This window comes from Limulus polyphemus, unplaced genomic scaffold, assembly GCF_000517525.1.
Source record: "Limulus polyphemus unplaced genomic scaffold, Limulus_polyphemus-2.1.2 Scaffold1016, whole genome shotgun sequence".
Lineage (NCBI taxonomy): Eukaryota > Metazoa > Arthropoda > Merostomata > Xiphosura > Limulidae > Limulus > Limulus polyphemus.
In genome coordinates this window covers 214,224-232,285 of record NW_013666626.1, presented here as the reverse complement: position 1 = coordinate 232,285, position 18,062 = coordinate 214,224, and the positions used below count along the sequence as shown (strand labels likewise).

General features: G+C 31.7%; 1 protein-coding gene across 2 annotated transcripts in view; it reads left to right on the top strand.

The window, feature by feature from the left end:
- Positions 1-18,062, top strand: part of LOC106461713 — a 37,499-nt gene that overhangs the window by 2,779 nt on the left and 16,658 nt on the right. For both annotated transcript variants that reach the window (XM_022388740.1, XM_013921562.2), the window contains exon 3: positions 8,215-8,263. In XM_022388740.1, the coding sequence (XP_022244448.1) occupies positions 8,215-8,263 (49 nt within the window). The remainder of the gene's footprint in view (positions 1-8,214; positions 8,264-18,062) is intronic.

Below are 18,062 nucleotides of genomic sequence, written 5' to 3'. Positions count from 1 at the left end.
ATAAGTGATTCATCATTTTTCACGTGCTTCACATTATAAATCGTAAACAATATTTATCACTAGAAATGAAGCTGAAAAAATTGATAGAATGTTAGAGTTTAGACAATCTAATTGGTTTAAATATATTGATCTAAATATACAAGTGAGAACTAAAACCGCTAATGATTTTGAAAAATAATTTTACAAATTGTTAAATAATTTGTGTTTGGAAATACTATGGAAATATTAGAAAACGAGTTGATATACAATTATGTTCTCATAGAAACAAACTTGAAAAATTAACAGTTAAACCACATTTTAAAAAGGGAGCGATATTTACAGAAATGTTATCCGTCATTCATGTGAATAAAACAAATGTAATATTCAATAAAGCAGATTACGTTGGTATGAGTATTATAAATCTTTCGAAAACGTTGATGTATGATTTCAATCATGGATTCATGAAAACCAAAGTATTATTATACCAAGTTGCTAATTCTCATATTTACGAGACAAAAACAGACGATCTGTTTATGGATATAAAAGAAAATATTAATTTATTTTATATTTCAAACTATCCAAAAAAATATTCTTGTGGTGTTCCGTTAGTAAACAAAAAACTTTTGGGTAAAATGAAAGACGAGAACGATAGTAAAATAATTTCTGAATTTCTAGAGTTCAGGTTTAAGATGTATGTTTTTAAAATTACAAGATGATAACATTTGTAAGAAGTCTAAAGGTGTTAAAATTGTGTTATTAGAAATTGAATTACATTCGACGAATATAAAAAAAAATGTTTATTTAACCATAAAGAAATATATACAAAACTATGAATCTAATAAAAGGTAAAAAGTATGAAACATATTCTGTTCAAATTAACAAGAAAGCACTTGGCTAGAATGATGACATAAGATATATATATATATTATCAGATGATATTAATACTTTAGCGTGGTGTCATTTTTTCTCCTATATAAATGGAAGCAATAAAAAACTTTTAATGCTATTGAAACAGTTCAGTATACCGAAATTCGTAAACTGAGAGAACAAAACCAAAGAGATGAAATTTCTGTTTCTGAATTTAAAATAATTAAAACTCAGTTTGGTTATAGAATTGCTGCTGCGCTAATGGATGACAATTGAAACGAGTTATAAATAGTTTTACCTGATAGATTTATTAAAATGATAACTGAGAAAGAGCTTAAGGCAATGAATGAATTAAAATATCTTACTTTTGTTTATAACGAGCTGAAAGAGTGTAATTAGAAAACTCATATCATTGAATATGAAATTTCATATTAACGTGTGTGTGTGTGTTTTGTAATGATTTTAGGGTATTTTAAAGGGGACCCTTTTTAATATTTTTAATTATTTTAAGTCTTTTAAACTTAAATCCTAGGTTGACATTGTAAATATTAAAGAGTTTTGTTTCAGGATGGTTGTGTGTTAAAAGGACATCTTATATTTTTAATACCCCCAAAGAGTAGAGTGAAGGCGTAGAAACCCCTAGTGGGGAGACACAATTTGAGGCCTGGAGAGCAGGACAACGAAAAAGGTTTTGATTATTGTCATTTGCGATGTTTTTAATGATTTTGAACTATTTTATAATGAGTTTGAACTATCTTTGAAATATTTGGATTATTTTGATGATTTCAAACTATTTTTTTTGCTATTTTTTAATATTTTGTATTTTTAAATTCGTTAACCGTTAAGTGGAGCAGGAACCCCATTATTACACATACTATAAGCAGAAAATGTCTCACTTGGAGTAACTAGGGCAAGACTTAGAGTGTGGTAGCTGGTAATTTTGAGTAGGTAGAAAGTGTTATTGGGCCCATTCTTTATTTCAAGTGTTAGAGCAACTGTTTTTCGTCAGTTCCTTAAACAAAGACTCAAAGGAAATGATGTTATTGAAATACTTCTACCTTTGTCCTTTATACATATCTTGAGAAAAATTTTCTCACTTCACATTGTAACAATTTATTTATATTTGCAGTTTAAATTACTTGCATCTTTTGCCTGAAAACATAAAAAAACTCCTACCCCATTACTTTTGATCCACACACAAAGAACGTTTCAATCATTATTAATTATCAACAGTATAAAATTCCTTCTCCATCTCAAACTTTCAAATGTTATCATTTTTATTCCGTATGATTTGTCAAGCTCAAGCTTTCCCATGCGTCATAACAGTTTGTAATTTCCTTCTTTTTGTATTACAGTAATAGTAATAGTCGATATTTGTTGTATCTGTAGAACTTTCGTAAAACGTTGATAAAACTTTCCTTTCAGTTCATATTCTCAGACGTACGGAATCGACCAATCCCGCAACCAAAAGAAAAGTATTTACTTTTAAATAATTTTCTTTACTTGTAGAAGTGCTAATATACTACACACATTGAAGTGACGTCTACTGCTTGTTTGTTAAACCCCCATACCTCTCTTCAAGTTATATGTATATACAGGCTAGTCCCAAAGTATTAAAATTTTAATTCATAACAAATGTAATTTTCTTAAAAATCAGTATAGAAAAAAGTGGAAGCAGTAATTTCACGATTAAATAAATTTTATATAAACTTCTAATAACTAGAAATCTGCATAAACATTAATCTTTCATTATTATCTTTGAATTATATCTGCATATATATTGTAAGTCTCGTTCTCCCATCTCAACGGATATTTTTTAAAATACCAATCAATAAGTATTTTGTTACATAATAACGCTACCGATTAAAAACTAACATGGATTGATAGGTGTTAAAAACCATTTACTGGAAAATTTGGAAATTTACAGCTCTTAAGTGTGTGATAAGTGAGAGTATATTTAAATGGAATGGAAAACGTCAAAACGCTCATATATGTCCAGGAACATAAACTTTGTCCCACCATCTTTACTCGGTAAATCCCATCCAAGAATGAGCTACAGTACATTATTTCAATAATATTTAAGTCTTAAATCCTGAAATCAGTAATATTTGTCTTTTCCTCTTCCGAGTAAAAATAAAATTTTAATATCCTCTAAAACCTAAAATTCTGTTACCTAAATATAGTGTTTCTATGTAGCTACACAGGCGAGGTTCACCATGTTAGATTAAAATTGTTTTGAAAATCTAATGTAGCTGCTTGTTGCTATATGTGTATTGTTTTCTGTGTTCGTCGGGTATGTTTGCTTGTTTCAGAATAAAAGTACACAATGAGTTATGTGCAGTAAGTTTACCACAGGGTATCGAACCCTGAATTTTAGCGTAAGTTCGTAAATGCACTGCTGATCAACCGAAGGACATTCGTCGAGTAGCCTCTCAAAATGAGCCGTTTAAATGCTCTTCTAACCATAGCAGCCAAGTGATGAATAAATAACCAAAAGTAAAGTTGTATAATAGACAGTATATCCCCAATTAATGTGAAGGGCAGGTCAATGAATCCTTTGTGGAAAGACAGCTGCTGCATGTATTTTACCTATGTTTCTCAATGGCCCGTATGTCAACCTTAACCCCACCCTAGTTCAGATGTACTTGATGTTGCATGGCTAAGTAGACAAAGAGATAGATTAAGAATAATAGGCCCGGCATGGCCAGGTGGTTAGGGCGCTCGACTCGCAATCTGAGGGTCGCGGGTTAGAATCCCCGTCACACCAAACATGCTCGCCCTTTCAGCCGTGGGGCGTTATAATGTGACGGTCAATCCTACTATTCGTTGGTAAAAGAGTAGCCCAATAATTGGCAGTGGGTGGTGATGACTAGCTGCCTTCCCTCTAGTCTTACACTCCTAAATTAGGGACGGCTAGCGCAGATAGCCCTCGTGTAACTTTGCACTAAATTCATAATAAACTAAACCGAACTAAACCCACCAAATGCAAAGCATCACTTACTGCGGATGAAGTCCAGGTTTTGAACAAAACAAAAGATTAAGAATACACGTAATGGAAACACTTTGCGCACTAAGATAACAAAATACACGTTACAGTCTTCTATAAAGTGTGTAATTTATATGTCAAAAATTAAAGATGGAACAAACCACTTAAACCTGTCATTTGTGTGTTATTTATTTAAATTCCAGTTAGGTACAAAATAATCTCAGATAATGATTGTAGAAGTTCTTAAACCTTAGGCTTGTTGTATTACACATGTATGATACAAAATGATATCAGATAATGATTATAGAAATTCTTAAGCCTAAGGCTTGTTGTATTGCACATGTATGATACAAAATGATATCAGATAATGATTATAGAAATTCTTAAGCCTAAGGCTTGTTGTATTGCACATGTATGCACTTTGTTCGAAATTATACTTCGGGTTTACGATGTAGGAGCGAATGTGTGATATAAATATTTAGAGTATTAACGTTTGATACATCACCCCAATTTTAAATGTTTCGTTACTACTGTTATTATTTTTTTCATTTCGAATTATTAACATCAAAATTTAGATTCTTTTAATCAAGAAAACATTGCCGATATTATATGAAATACTGAACGTTTAACTATATTTTTTAACACTATATTACATGCCAAAATCTTTTTCAAGTTGTGCATATATAGGTTATTTTAACTCAGTTCAACTTATGAGATTCCTACTGATTTGATTACATTAACAATTTAGATTAGTTTTATTCAGATAAAAGCTGCTATGACACTATAGTATGTACTGCGTGAGGAGGTGACCGTGTCCTTTATTTTCAGAAGTACATTAGTTGGATCTGATAACTTTTCTGGGAAGGTTTTATGTAACTAGTAAACCTGAGGATTATAATGCTGCTAAGTACTGCTTTTAGCTTCAGTCAACAACTTGAGTTTCAACAAAACGTGTACGTGCTGTAAATATATAAATATATATATATATATATATAAAACTGACATTTATTCATACATGTACATAATTAGTATCGTTCGTTTTCATTCAAAACTTAATAAAACTTCAACATCAACCGTTAAAAGTTGATCAAGTAGATTAGAATAAGTGTTGATTTTCCCTGTACCTTGTCAGTTACTTAGGCAACCAAAGAATACATTATTTATGTTTATTTAAAGAACTGTACACTGTTGATTTGAATTCTGTATCAAAAACTGTGAATCATAATACAGTGCTTACCATACAATAAAGAAATCGTTGTATTAATTATTCAGTGTATTAATAGCACTTTAACATAAATAACTTCGAATCATATAAATATGCACATCAGGTTGACAGTGTCAAATGACACTTCATAAGTAAGGCTAAGAAATAATAATCTAAAATAGAAGAATAAAGTTTCCAACGCTGATGAATCGCTTATAGAAGTAAATACCGTTAATATGATGAATCGCCTATAGAAGTAAATATCGTTAATATGATGAATCACTTACAGAAGTAAATATCGTTAATTGTTCATAAACATTGTAAAAATCCTATAGGTTTTAAAGGACCAAATGCACCGACTAGTTCATGAAAATGCTTAAAGGAGATGTTTGAGAAATACAAAATTTACATAATGAGATTATAAAAACTGATGAAGAAAATGAAGAATTTAGAAATAATAGTATTTGTTATATCAGTGATAAGGTAATCATAACCAAATTCAGTTATAAAAATACAGAAAAAATACAATACAATATTTACTGGAAGATAAGTTCTCTTGTAATAAGAAAAGGAGCCTATCTCTAAAATTATATGGACACATTTCATAAATGTAATGAAACACAATCAGCACTAAAAGAAACTCATTATAGTATATTGAACTAATGCAATATATCGGATGATAACTACAAACATGCTTTAAACATTTCGAAAGAGTTTAAGATACAAAACATGAAAAAATTTTCTGATCTTTATGCAAAGATTGATGTTCTGATATTTTCGAAAACTTTAGAGATGTTGTTTGAAAACATATAAATTAGACCCTGCCTGGTACTACACAGCACTCTGTCATAGGATATTAAAATGATAACTGAGAAAGAGCTTAAGGCAATGAATGAATTAAAATATCTTACTTTTGTTTATAACGAGCTGAAAGAGTGTAATTAGAGTGTAAAAATGAGTGATGTTGAATTGTAATTATTGGCTGAATATAATATGATCTTAATGCTTGAGAAAGGTATTTTAGTGTTGTGATAGATACAGCCAAACCAGTAATAAATATTATGATGGTAATAAAGAATCTATTTATTTAGCTTATCCAGATGCTAATAACATATATGGGTGGACATTGAAACACTATTTACCCTATGGAGGATTTAAATGGAGTGATACAAATATTGATGTATTGAAAATACTTAATGATTCTGAAATAGATTGTATTTTAGAAGCAGGTTTGAACTCTCCAAAACAGCTACATGACTATCATTCAGATATATATACCTGTAGCATCAGTTAAGAGAATAGCGAGAAAAGAAATAAAATTATTGATAACTTTATATGATAACGAAAAATTTGATATGTAGGTATGTTTGATATCTGAAGGCAGTTCGACGGTCATGCTAGGGTTAATGGCTTTACGGATACCTTTGACTCTCGTGCCCGTAACAATGCTATGTGTTAGCCATGACAACGAAACTTATCACGAGTTTTTAGCAATAGTTAGCAAATCCACCGAACAACGATCGCATCATAAGGCATGAAAGCCAATTAAAGTTTCCGTTATTTTTTAAACAATCGAATCTTACTTGTGCGTTATTCCATTACAAGTTCTAAAAACCGTATTTCCATTACAAAAAGATTCGTCGTCGGTGATTTGACCTCAGTTAAAAAAAAACACAAAAACACGTTTGCTCGTGGTTCCGAAGTAAAGTGTGTTGGGAAAACGTGATGTTTCTAGCTTGTTACTGTTGTATTAAATTGGTTGACTAGTTCGCATGGCCTAATGGTAATGTGCTGGGCTGTAGAAAGCAAAGTCTAAGGTTGAAGTCACGTTATGCTACTAAACACACTCCTCAACATCACCTCTAACGGACAATATAACTACTAGTCAATCGTGTTATTCTGTTAAGAGTAAACACATAGGCGGTGGGTGCTGCAGGTCACCAGTTCTAAATTAGATATGGCTATGGCTGAACTTAGCCACCTGTCTGATAAAATCTACGGAAGGACGAATGATAGAGACAACAGAAAACATAAGTAAAATAGCAAATATTCTGGGCTTCGAAAATTAGTTACAAGAAAACAGAAGTCGTTGAATTTGGATCAAAAACGTGTAAGACTAGTGGTCCATCTTGCTATTGAAGTGATCATTAAGGTAGTTGATAGATTTGTATATTTTTGAGCCCGACATCAGTATACAGACAGAAATAGTTTAAAGAATGGAGAAAGCCGAGTTCAGAACATATGAAAGGATATAAATATCACTTTGAAGACCAAATTTACTTATAACTCGTGCATATTATCCATACTAAATTAATGGAGCAGAAACTTGGAGCATAACTGAAAAACAATAATTAAAACTTGATGCCTTTGATTTGAGATGCTTACGAAAAATAGCTAGAATTTACTACACCAAAATTTCGATAACAAAACTGCCAGAGAAATTACATTATTATCAGAGAAAATATATTAAGATGATACGGGCACTGAATAAGAATAAATGACAAAAGAATATTGAAAATACTTTATAAATGGACCAGAAAAGAGGAGGTAAAAGCTACTAACTGGGGCACTAAGTCTAACTACAGATAAACGCTAAAGATGACCTAAACGCTTAGCCAATGTGCCGCATAAGGTGCTATTCAGGTTGAACAAATTTAACCTGGGATGAACAATAACCTCTACAGTAATTTATGCTATAATGTTTTGGAATATAGTTTTATTTTAACGTACCTAAGTTAGCGACCAATTTAGACAGAGTTTGCATTTGAACAAGTGAAATTCTAATATCCAGCATGGCCTGTGTTATAAGTAACAATTTAAATTTTCACAGCTCACAAAATTATTTGGATGTGTATCACGAAAGAAATGAATGATGTAAACTGTACCTCATTGTGTTAGTTATTCGATTGTACTGGATAAAAAAAAATCGCACTTTCTATACATATGTACGAACATTAAATTCTTTTAACGTTTTACAAACACAGGCAATATGATGTCACCCTAGCAGTATCAACTAAAGGAACTTTCACTGTTGTAGAGTTGATAGTTAACTCAAATGTGCAAATAGTATATGTTCTGGTAAAAGAACGAATAATCTTAAGTACGTAATTCTTCTTACAGTATTTCACTAGAAATTATTTTATCATTTTTCGTTTAACAAAGGGTTCTTACTTCACAGATGACGCTGATTATAAGACCAGGGGTCAGTCAAGGAAGTCCAAATTCAGGTAAATTAAATAAAATCTTAATGTATTTCGTGTAAAAAACAAACGTAAGATAGTTTCGCTTTAATAAAGTTTTTGTTCAAAACTAGATAAACAGAGTAAACTTTGTAATTGTGAACTACTATAGTTCATTTTATCTATACTTTAATTATTTTGGATTATAAAATTAGTTTTTTTATTATTATTATGTTGCCCTGGTTATTGTTGACGAGTAATTAAAATGATTAATAAACGAATTTTTTTCTAATAAGAGTAATAACTTTTACTCTGAAGGACGACACATGACTTGCAAACATGTATTGGTAATCTGTGGAGAAACTTCCTACACCACTTTTGGAATTTGAGAGATATTTATGTCATTCAGACATTTGCTTGCACTCCTTTCTTTCCTTTCGCAACAACAGAGCGTTTGAGTTTTTTTTAGAATTATCACATATTTTAATGTATACCTTCGCACGATGAAAAAAAAACAAAACCAAGTGTTAAAATCTAGCTGAAAAACAAAAATAGTATCAAAAACCAAAGGAAAATATAAAAAATTGCTTCTCACACATTAAAACGTATGAAAGTTATTGGATTACGTTCTCTATCTGTGCTGATGAAAGTTGGAACGTGGGTTGAAACTACAGTTTTCAGCTGGCCATGATCTGGAATTTGTTTTCCAGTATGAACGCGTTTGTTTCCTTTTTTGAAAGTCCTCTTTTAAAAGCACATTTCACAAACTAATTATTAAACACTTTTGAACACTCTCCAGTTTTCATTTATGTCCACATTTTAAATGTTGAATAAAATTGTATTCTACACCGTTTCTTTTCGAGAAACGATAGTTCATGAGAAAGAATGAGCACACACATGCAAGGAGTCTGATAAGTACAGCACTGAACATTTCTACGAAGACCTCTGAATAAGGTTGTGAATAATGAGATTTTAGATAAGTGGATCCTAGCTAGAACGTATGTATTTTTAGTTTTCAGTTTTGTCAGGTTTTGTAAGGCCAGATTCTTTACAGTAGGTGTCTGTGACTTGTTGATAATAAATTTCAACAATAAATGGACAGCACACAATCCACTTGTTTGATAAGTCAAACATATGTACAAAAATTCGTTACACTATTGTTTACCACAGTTGAATCTAGAGCTTTATATAATTCTTTTTTTCGTCACAAGTCTACACAGGCTGGTACAATTTCTTTAAAATCCAATTGACAAAACGAATTATTCTTCCCTATCTCAGTTCTTACAGGACAAGCTGTGAAAGTCACTCAAAAATCACCACTATAACTGTTGGTTACCACAGTTGCACCCAGAGCTTTAAATCATTGTCTCCTTTTCGTCAAAGTCCACACAGGCAGGTTCTATTATTGTAGAACACACTTTGGCAAGTCAAATTCTTCTTCTTTAGCTCTGTTGTTACAATACAAACTGTGAAATTCTCACTTTATAAATTGTTTGTTAGGGCTGAACTGACAATCACGCAGTCTAACTTCACTTTCACTAACTTACTTCTTACTTGAACTCTGTATCTGCATGTATTTATAATACGCGACTGAAATATCTAGCCCTCTAATAACAACAATATTAAACATAACGAGAAAGACATAAAAGCTTCGAGTAAGATGACGTCAACAATTACTAAAGCCTAGTACAACAATTAAACTAATTCACAACGTACTACGCCTACAGAGTTACATAACGAAACTTGTCATAACTATCGCTTGTCATACACTAAATAATAATTAAATACCAAATAAACTAAATAATAATTATTAAACTGGAACATTCTTGTATATCCAACAAGTCTTTTTTAATTTAGTTGTGTGTATTAAACATATTACCATCTATATTTTAATACTTAATAAATACTTTCGTTAATTGAATTTTAATGACAGACACAGTACAACACTTAAGATATTGCCTCTCGCATTATTTCCAAAGAATTCTTTAATATTTGCTGAATTTTTTAATACTCTGCTTGCTCATTAGTTTGTATATGAAACTGTTAACAGTTCGTTTTTCAAATCTTTTTTCAAAGAGCTAGCTACGATATGAAACGTACATTTCTCACTTACGTGTACTCCTTAAAAAAAACAACAAATTTTGTTACAACTATTACTGGTGTTTTCTGGCTCCTTTTGCCGCCAGGAGGGTTTCATAAACCGGTCCTTCCCTCCCACACGTGACCTCACTAACCAACTACAGTAAGAAGCGCCCACAGTTTGACCAGGGATTTGGAGGCCACACCTGTTACGAATCTGTGGGCAAAAGCCTACTTGAGTTATAAGTCTAGTCTCGATACGTTAGCTTTTATGATTGGCTAATATCTTTTACTGAGAACTTACCCCTAGTTCATTTTGACCATACATTATGAACTGTAGCTGTTTGAATTCTCACTTAAAACAGCTATACGTACGCAGTGTCTAGACAAACAGGTCGTAAAACAGTTGAGAATAAACGTAATTCTTGTGTAGTTGGCTTTTTCGGATCTACCAGAAAACGGCCTTGGTCTAGTCGACCGTAAAGATAAGCGTGACTGGAATCTGGAGTTTGGCTACAAGCCGAATACCTTCCATTTGCCACTATTTCCACCAGGAGGCAGATGTTCAAGGACGACATTGATCACTTTGTTCGTATGCAGCACAAATAAATAAATGTCAAGAAAGATAAATACATTTGAGCTAAACATGTGGCTTAAGATTGTCATTTGTATTCATTAATCGCTATGTTTCAATACTAGCTTTAATATATGCTTATTCATCTTGTTTTTTTTCGAAGATTTTAAGAACAGGTTTGGTTGTGGGTACTTTTTTACTTTTGTATATCTAAATATGCTCACAAAATATTTGGAATTGGTACCGGCGGGATGCCTTTATTTCCGGTTGATATAAGGTAAAATACCTTATGTAGGCGCTACCGAGAAGAACATTTCTGTTAGAGACTGTAGCCTATTCATAAAGAAGACGGATGTGATGAAAACACAGAAATTCTTGTGTATGTCTTACGTAAAGCACCGTGATGACGTTAGCATCAGAAACTTGTGCTGTGTGTATTGTGTATCAACAGCTTCAAAACAATATTAGATACTATATAGTAGTAGAAAAGTACTTTGTTAGTTTTAGTTTTTATGTGAGTGGCAAGTGTGTTAGTTTTTCACTTATATTGGGCATAACATATTATATAACTCCACAGGAATATTTACACTCAGTTAGAAAACAAAATCCCCTAGGATAAGTGTTGTTTGCGAGAAGGAAGGTTTGTATTAGCTGGGTAGTTAAAAAGCTTCTCACAGCGGAAGTTATTGCGTTAACAAGTACAGATGTGTGATAACTGAAAAGTTAGAAAATGTCTTAGTAAGAATAGCTTTTGTGTTAACACGACAGGTGATGATACCTGGGTGGTTTGAGTAATTGGAAAAACTCTCAGTAATGGTTTCTTAGTATTACTATGAGTAGCTATTAGGTTAATACGCCAAGTCTTGTTGTGTGTGATATCTGACCAGTTTTAGTAATTAGAAAGTCCCTTATTAGGAGTAACTTTTGGACACGACAGACATGTTGTTGCCGATCAGAATGAATAAGTAGAAGTAGCATGTGTAATGGGTTTCTGTAAAATGTTAAACACGAGAAATACAAAAAACAAAAACCAGAAATAGCCACAAATCATCATAAATTAGTTCAAAATGATCCGAAATCATTAACCTTTGTTTTCTTTGTCTTGCTCTTCAGGTCTCCATTTCACCCCTTTAAAACACAACCCCACTTAGAAGCTCAAAACCGACAAAAATATTGAAGAATTTTTTTTAATGGAAAAAGACATCGAAAAATGTGTTTAAAATGTAAAAATTTCGAAAAATAACCCGAACCGTTAAACAATGTAAAATGCACATATTCTACATATCAATTAAAATAACCCTAACAACTTAATAACTGTTAACTAGTTAAGTTTTGACTACTTCCTTATTTCATTACTCGGAAATATTTATCAATCTAAAAATTGTTTGTATTTTTAAGTTCGTTTGTTTTTAGAGTAAAGCCACATTGGATTATCTGCTGTGTCTACCGGGGGAATACAACCCCGAATTTTAACGTTGTAAGTCCGTTAACTTCCCGCTGTCCCCCCAGAGAACAATATTCCTAAGTATGTATCACTGTCAATATCATCAGGAAGCCATGCAGATAACACTGTCTTATAATTTTTTTAGCTCAACTTGTACTTGAATTTATAGATCAGAGTATCTTACTTATAATTTAACTGATAGTTAAAAGTAACTAACTTATAGTTAAATAAATGATAGAGATTAAAGATTATACAGAACCAGAAGAGTTTAAAGATTCTAATCAAAATCCTTTACTACCAAGACATTCATTTAGACTTTTAATTGTTGGTCCATCTGGTTGTGAAAAAACTAATTTATTGTTAAATTCAATCTATGGCCAATTAAACTATGATAACCTATAGTCATGTGCAAAAGGTTTAGAATAACCTAACTATGAAAAGTTACAAGAGAACTTTATAAACTTTGCTGATATAGATGTATATGACTTACAATCTATCACAAAAAATAATAATAAAGATAAATTTATAGAATTATATACAAATTTTAAAAAAGAAATATTATTCTCTAATAAATTAAATGATATGATTGACGTTGATTGCTTAGATTCAGTGAACAAAAATCTTATTATCTTTAATGATTTCCAAAAAGGAACAAGAGAAAATAGTTGACTTTTTTATAAGAGGAAGAAATAAAATTGCACCAATAATTTATTTATTGCAGTCTTACTATTCAACTCACATTACCATCAGAAGTAACTGTAATTATTTTATATTTTATAAACTTCAAGATAGAAAAATAAAACAGATCATTAGATAAATTGATATATCTAAGAGTGTTAATGAATTTAAACAAATATATAAGGAAACTGTTAAAATATTTATTATTAAATACTAAATGTCTTGAAATGAGATATAGAAAGAATTTTAATCTGTGATAAATAATGAAGGAATATTTATAGAAAAATGTTTATTAATCGGAGAGATTATAAATTTTATTCTGATATTAATATGTTTGCGATAAGTTTTAATTTTTTATTCAATGCTTCTGGTTTAACAGCATTTGCTATTGTTCCCCTAGCAGCATTAAGTGTAGGGGCTGGTGTCATTGAAGTACTTGATAATTTTCTAACCATATCTACTAAAAAATAAGAATATGAAATGCCTTATAATTTTTTCCAAAGAAATGCTAAGTTAATTTAAAAGTCAAAATATTACTGAAGAAGAAATTAACTTGAAGGAGAATGGCTTCATACAAACTTTAAAATGCTTTCCAAGATAGAAGGACATTAAGCATGCAAAGTTAAATGGATATAAATGATAAAAAAACAAAAAGGAAGTAATCTAGTTGGTTGGATGCAAGATAAATTTAATACCCCTGAACCTATGAGTTTTTGTTATTATATCAAGTACAAAATTTAAGTAAGAATAATAATTCTAACCCAATTTCAACAATTTAATCCAAGAGTATTCTAGAACTGATTTTTTATAATAACATATTTAGTATAATTGGTAAAGAAAATGAAACAAAGTGTTGAAACATCTTTTTTGGCTGAGTTTGCTGTTATGTTAAACTTATATTAAAGTTGTTCTTCATTATCCAATCATGCCGTCTCCAAGATATGTTCAGATAAATCTGTTATGGTTCGACATTATCCGGATAAGCCTTTTTTTTTAATGCATTTATCTAAGTTCGTCCACCCATAACTTTTCATTGTTTTGAGTCTATAACAAAACTAAATAAATCTTTGCGAGTTTTGTTAGGATTGAACGACGGAAATATTTGAAACTGCAAGATAAACATCCTTTTGGAGCCTATTACATTAATCGGCACGAGAGAAATAAGGCATGAAGGATTATATTCACAAGGGATAATAGTTCATAGCAAATATAAACTTAGGTTTGTAATGGGTAGAAAAATTATAAAAAAGTCCATAAATGTGCTGTTTAGAGACAAGATTCCTCGGAGGTAGAGCATTTCGACAAGGTTTTGTCATCATCAGGTACAAGTAGTTTACACTGACACAAATATATATATATATACAGCATGGAAGAAAGAGGTCACATAACCGGATACTGTTGCAAGACTTAGAAGATATATCTTAGCACCCCAGAGTGTTGGTTTAGAGTAGGTTGTTTTGTTCAATTAAGATAGATTCCTTAATTTTTCGTTTGTTTATGTTTGGTTCTTTGTTTAAAATGACTGTGCTTTTAATAGATATACTATGGTTTTTTGAGTTGCAATGGTGGAAAACATGGGGCGGTTTTTTATTGTGTTCTGTGAATCTGGTTTCCAATTTTCTTCCTGTTTCTCCAATGTAGAATTCTGGGCAGTTATTGCATGTTATTTTGTAAATGGACAACGCTAGAAATCGGGTTTCGATACCCATGGTGGGCAGAGCACAGATAGCCCATTGTGTAGCTATGTGCTTAACTTCAACCAAACTTCAAGACTTGTTTCCTAATAATGTAAAATTCTTTCCATTGCCATTTTGATGATACTCTGTTGATGTTAGAGTTTAAATTTGACGTTCTTTCAAGTGAATGTTACTAATTTATTATCATTTTTTGCATGAAATATTTAAACAGCCCAAATGTTAAATAATTTGCAATTACGTGAGACAGTCACTCATATTCATGGTTGTTTGGCTGCCAGTGAACAGAATATCTCGGGAAAAAATCACTTTCTCTGATTTAACTCAGTGCCCTGTTCGGTAATGAAGGTTAATAAGACTAGTTTATAATGTTATATTTACACATCTCATTAAATCCACGACAAAAAAAATAGATTTGGTTTATCTTTGTTTGTTTCAGCGCATAGATACACAAAAGGCTATCTGCGCTCTGTCCACCATCGGATTTTAGTGTTATAAGTCTGTAAATCAGTTGTTTCCAAACTGTGTGCCACGGAAAGTTGCTAGGGGTGTCGCGAGAGTTTCAGCAAACGAAGAATAGCTAATAACATAAAAACCTACAAAAAATATTGCTTGTGGCAGGAGGGGTGTCACGCAAATCAAGGTAAGTGGGTTAAGGGGTCGTCAGTGAACAACTATGTTGAACTTACCACAAACCCATAGGGGGCTGTCCGTGTTCGATATCGCTTGTTATTTCATTTGTGTCAATGGTCTAATCAGATATCGAAACAGGCGCTGTCTGACAGATCACACTGCAATTATTCTTTTCGGGCTCAGCCTGGCCCACTGAGAAAAATACGTAAAAAATAGATTGTTTGTTAGCACAATAGAGAGATAATTATTTGTTTATTGCCATCACATTAACATTTCAGTTAACATGTGACTTAATTCTACCAATAATGATGTATATCAAAAAGGATTTACTTGACAATAATTCTGTTGAAGACATATCTTATGATGGGCTCTTCTGTGTTTTCAAAATTACTGATGGTGTGAACAACGTATGTTTTAATATTAAATTATATATACTTCTTAAGTACATATTTTTGTTATTCTTATGACAAAAATGTGGCACCTTCTATATAGTAGCCCCAATATAATTTTAGAGTCAAGTCGCCCTGATTCTTGGTATTCTTTTTGAATTTTAAATACGTGCTCAGGGGTGTAACCATAAATCACGAACAGTATCTATTTATTCAAGTATCATATTGACTGGTAATGCTGTATGGGGAGATGCAATGAAGGTTTTAATAATAAAAAAAAAGTTGCACCAAGTTGAGGGGACTTATTGAATTTAGTAATTACTATGTATTTTGGAAAACTGTCGATTCTGTCAGTTGTGATACCATAATTTCAAGGCTCTTCTGTTGCATTATGGCATGCCTTTTTTTATGACAATGGTAACATATGTACAAATACCGGCTTCCTAACTTAAGTGAAATTAATATTTTCTGTGAATTTTCTTGTAAACATTTATATAGTATTCGAAGCATATTTTTTACTATGAAATACTTTTTTTTCAAAATTATACATGAATAGATTTGAAATAAGAAAGAAACCCGGTTGTTGGGGCCTCACGAGAAAATTAAAAATAGTATTTAAAATATAAATGTATTTATTATTTTAATGTCTCCAAGAGTGCAATAAAATATCCAACATCTAACTTCAAAAACTGAGCCTTAATTTAAAAAAGAATTAGGGAGAAAAGCCCTCTTTTGACCAACAGAAACTGAACACAATCGAAAACGTATAAGAAACATGTTTTGTTTTTTGAAAAATGACAGGAACTTGGTACGAGTAGGTTTAAACATCATCAATGAAGCAAAATAACCAAGTGGATAACTTGCCACGGGTCACATGTAGCTTTAGGTTGAATGTCCCGAGCCTGAGTGGATTGATTATGTGAACAACACATAATTGTTCCCGCCACAGAATGCAGATCACAATTTTTTTCTGGTGTTCTTGTGAGAAACTTAGATGGTGTGTAAAGCGTGGCCGCCAGGAACATTACTTGCCATTTACATGCAGTTTTTCTTCTCAAGCACATATATGTATTAACCATTAAATTTGTGTAACATGGTTAGATCTCGTTAACATCTCGTAATCTAGCGAATTATGTTCAGGTAAATGCAAATTCGATGACGAGGAACCCACTTTGAGACTAATAATGCAACAAAACTCATCTCACGAACAAAGTTTGATACTAACAAACCCAACAGCAGAACATTACCCTGCAGTTTATCTTTTGTCCCTTAAACCAGCTCAATAATTATCCACACTTGGATAAAATTAGCCAGTAAACACAATATCCCTGTCAACGTCAAATTCTCTTAAAACCCGGCCCTAAATCAAAATCGTTACTAAACGAAAATTATTTAGAATCATACAATACCAACGGTCCGCAGACATACCACTATGCCACTGGGGGGGGGGGCAGATCTTGAAGTTATGTTGCAAAGTAAAAATTAATTACCTCAGCCTTTTGTATATGGCAAATCATTTATGGTTCAGGAACAAGTAATGAATGAAAGCCTAAACATTACATAGAAAATATAATGTTCGTTGAATCTTCTTCAGAAAAACATATATAATGAGCACCATTTTCAACTTTGCTTTGCACTGGTCTTAAAGGATTATTAAATTCCTAAAGGTTTGAAATTATGTAATATTTTATTTCAACGCCTTCACCTCCAGGAATTCGATTCCCTGCTCAATAGGATCACTAAAAACGATAATTTAATTAAGATGTTAACTCCGTAGCTACTACAATAAAGTTTTTTTTAGCTACTCAAACTACACACCCAACTAGCAAGGTTATTTCTCTTTTACAGACAACAAATGAAAATATATAATCAATTAACATATAAAATAAACAATACAGCACTTGTAACATAAAATTACAATTTCTTTTGTTAATCGATATATACTTCTTTTGCACCTACAAAAATCAGATTCTTCTAATAGATCCATATAAACTTATCCCATTTTGTATAGCAGTTTTTTCAGCTTTTGAAGATACGATTACAGTAATTCTGTAATTTGAAAATTCTCGAGGTTGTTTTGGCTTTTAATGAACTCATTCATATTGTTGCGTCAGCGAGTCACGTGACCACTGTGGCGCCCTCTAGTTTCTAGAACTATCTTGTTCTTTCGGGAATGCTCTAGTAATTGCTCGATGTAGGGTGGGCTGGTATATATAGAGGAGAGGTTGTAATGTGTGTATAGATAGTGAGTAATTGAACTGCAGTCACACGGTATTGTTGAAGTTCGTTGCTATAGCGTTTGTTTAGCGCGATTGTTGAGTGTATCGGTTAAGTTATATTCGGAAAGAATAAACCA